Here is a 2734-nt window from a genome sequence, read left to right on the forward strand (position 1 = left end):
ACTTTATCCATTTTTTTACTAAAAATTTCAGGGAGTGACGTTAATTCAAATGGACCCCTCGTTGGGCAGAATCGCCCAAAAGGTGTCGTAAATGTACATTTTAACTGACTTTCAATATCCATTGGTAACTGCCAATATCCTGAGTTAACATCTAACTTTGCCATTTATTTACATCTATTTCCGAGTTGGGCTAATGAATCGTCTACACTTGGCAGTTCATAGAATTCACGCTTGGTGTCTTTGTTTAATTGTGTTAAATCAATACAGGTACGAAGTAGTCCATTTGGTTTTTTCACAATTACTATTGGATGACACCAGTCTGTAGGTTGATCTACTATTTTGATAACACCCATCTCTTTCATACGCTCTAGCTTCAACGGTTCTAGTAGTGGGAACGCTACTCGTCGTGGTGCTCCAATGTGGTATGGTGTTGTATTTTCTTGCGTTGTTATATGTACAGGGTCACCTTTAATAGTTCCTAACCCTTTGAATACTGAAAGAAACTGTTCTACAATGTTACTCTTTGATTTTGAAATCATAGCACACATGAATCGTTCAGGAATATCTACTTTAACTTGGTTAAACTTTTGTAAGGCAGGTCTTCCTAATAAAGCAGTTTGCACATTATCACAAACATATATAGTAATTAATTTACTGTTCTGACCGTTTATAGAGAATGATTTTTTAAAATATCCAAGACAATTGAGTTGCTTATAATCAGGACCAATTAGTCGCTTATTAGTAGTGTATAAATGTTCAATTTTAATTCCAAACTTTTTTAAATGTTTAGTTCCTATAAATGTGACTTCAGCGCCTGTGTCAATTTTAAATGTTATTTTTCCATATTTTACTTTTAATTGAATTTCCCAAGGTCTGTCTGCACAATCTGCTACAACTCTTCCTAAAAACAACGCACCTAGGTGCTGCATAGTTGATGAATTTTTACTATCGTTCTGTTGATCAACATCTCTATCAGGAATATTTGGTTTTGCTTTTAGGCAAACTGAACTATTTGAAAAGTGATTCATAATGCTACAGTCTCTGCACTTTTTACCCCATGCTGGACATAATCCCCGAATGAAAGGATGCTTTTTTAAACAGAATTTACATACCAATGAATTAAATTCAAAATCTCTATTATCACTGTTCTGTGCGGGTGAATTAAATTTGTTTTTACTGTACAACTGTTTTCCAACTACACTTTCACTGTTATTATTTCGCAACTCAGATAAACCATCTCGTGCTTTTTCTGAAGAACGACAAATTTCTACTGCTTTATCGAGTGTCAAAGTCTTTTCAGAAAGTAATTTCTCACGTACTTTGTCACACCGTATTCCATATACAATTTTATCTCTTAATAAACTGCCAAAACAATCTTCAGTATTACAAAAATTGCAATTTTTACTTAATAATTTAACTTCGGTTAAGAAATCATCAAAGCATTCACCATCTTCTTGACAACGTGTAAAATATTTATGTCTTTCTAAAGTCTCATTAATAATACCTTTAGCAAACACTTCCATTTTCTCCAATATAATAGCTGGATCTGTTTTTTCATTTTCGGTTAGGTTTATGATTCGTAAATGTTTCGAGTTTCTGAAGAAAACGTATATCTTAACATAGCAGCTTGATACGCAAGTGGTTTTTTCTCTAAATCCGACAACAAAACATAATCCTGCCATTTATCAATTCAGGAGCAAAATGCAGCATACCTATCTACAACTAAATCTAACATTGGAGGAGAAACACTAACTTTACCACTTTCTGCCATTTTTTATAAATAGATTCTCAAGATTAAACAAGATAATTAGAAAACACTAAAAAACTTAATTTTCGCAAGTTTATTTACATACTCGTAGCGCCATGTAGTGTTCATAATATATTCTCTTTAAGACTGGCACCGATATATAAGATAGGACCGTATATATATATATATATATATATACATGTATAATAATATGACACAGTATTATATTTGCTTTTTCGTTATGAATAAAAAACGGAACGTTGATGCTTACTTTTTAGAAAAACTTATTTAACATTTAACATATTTAATAGTAGAATACTTATTACTAATTCGATTGTTAAAAGCTAAAAGAATAAACTTTTTATTAATAAAATTTTTTTTGTAAAGAGTTATTAAAAAGACTCAACTTATTTTTAAAGCAAACCTAAAACTTTATTTTTACACTTATTTTCTTATACACACTTTACAAATTTTTAAACGTTTTAAAATAATCTTTTTTAGGCGAACTTTTAAACATGCTTTAGGTAAATGCACTTTAAGTTTAAATTCAAACATGTTTAAAGTAAATTCACTTAAAGCGGAGTTATTAAGCATGATTTCAATAAATCCACTTTAAGTAAAGTTTTCATACAAATATTTCAATAAATCCACTTTAAGAGAAGTTTCAAACATCTCTTAAATAAAAGTAAATTTTAATTATTTTTTAATTAAGAACTTTACAACACATTGGAAATAAATTAACTTAAAATAAAGGAATTTTAAAGCATGATTTAAATAAATCTATTTTTTATTAAAAAACATGTTTAGTTTTAAACATGGTTTTTAATAAATCTACTTGAAACGAATTTTCAAATATTTTTTCATTTAATCTACTTTTAGGGAAGTTTTTAATCACGTCTTAAATAAATCCACTTTAGGCAAAGTTTTCGAACATGTTTTAAATAAATACACTTTAGGCGAAGTTTCAAATATCTCTTTAGCAAATCC

At 29.4% G+C, this 2734-nt stretch overlaps 1 protein-coding gene across 1 annotated transcript in view; it reads left to right on the plus strand.

The window, feature by feature from the left end:
• Positions 1-1958: 1958 nt before the first annotated feature.
• Positions 1959-2734, plus strand: part of LOC136075903 (zinc finger BED domain-containing protein 5-like) — a 4889-nt gene continuing 4113 nt past the window's right edge. Inside the window, exon 1 of the mRNA XM_065789346.1 lies at positions 1959-1966. Within this exon, the coding sequence (XP_065645418.1) occupies positions 1959-1966 (8 nt within the window). The remainder of the gene's footprint in view (positions 1967-2734) is intronic.

Source organism: Hydra vulgaris, chromosome 02, assembly GCF_038396675.1.
Source record: "Hydra vulgaris chromosome 02, alternate assembly HydraT2T_AEP".
In the NCBI taxonomy this organism is placed as follows: domain Eukaryota; kingdom Metazoa; phylum Cnidaria; class Hydrozoa; order Anthoathecata; family Hydridae; genus Hydra; species Hydra vulgaris.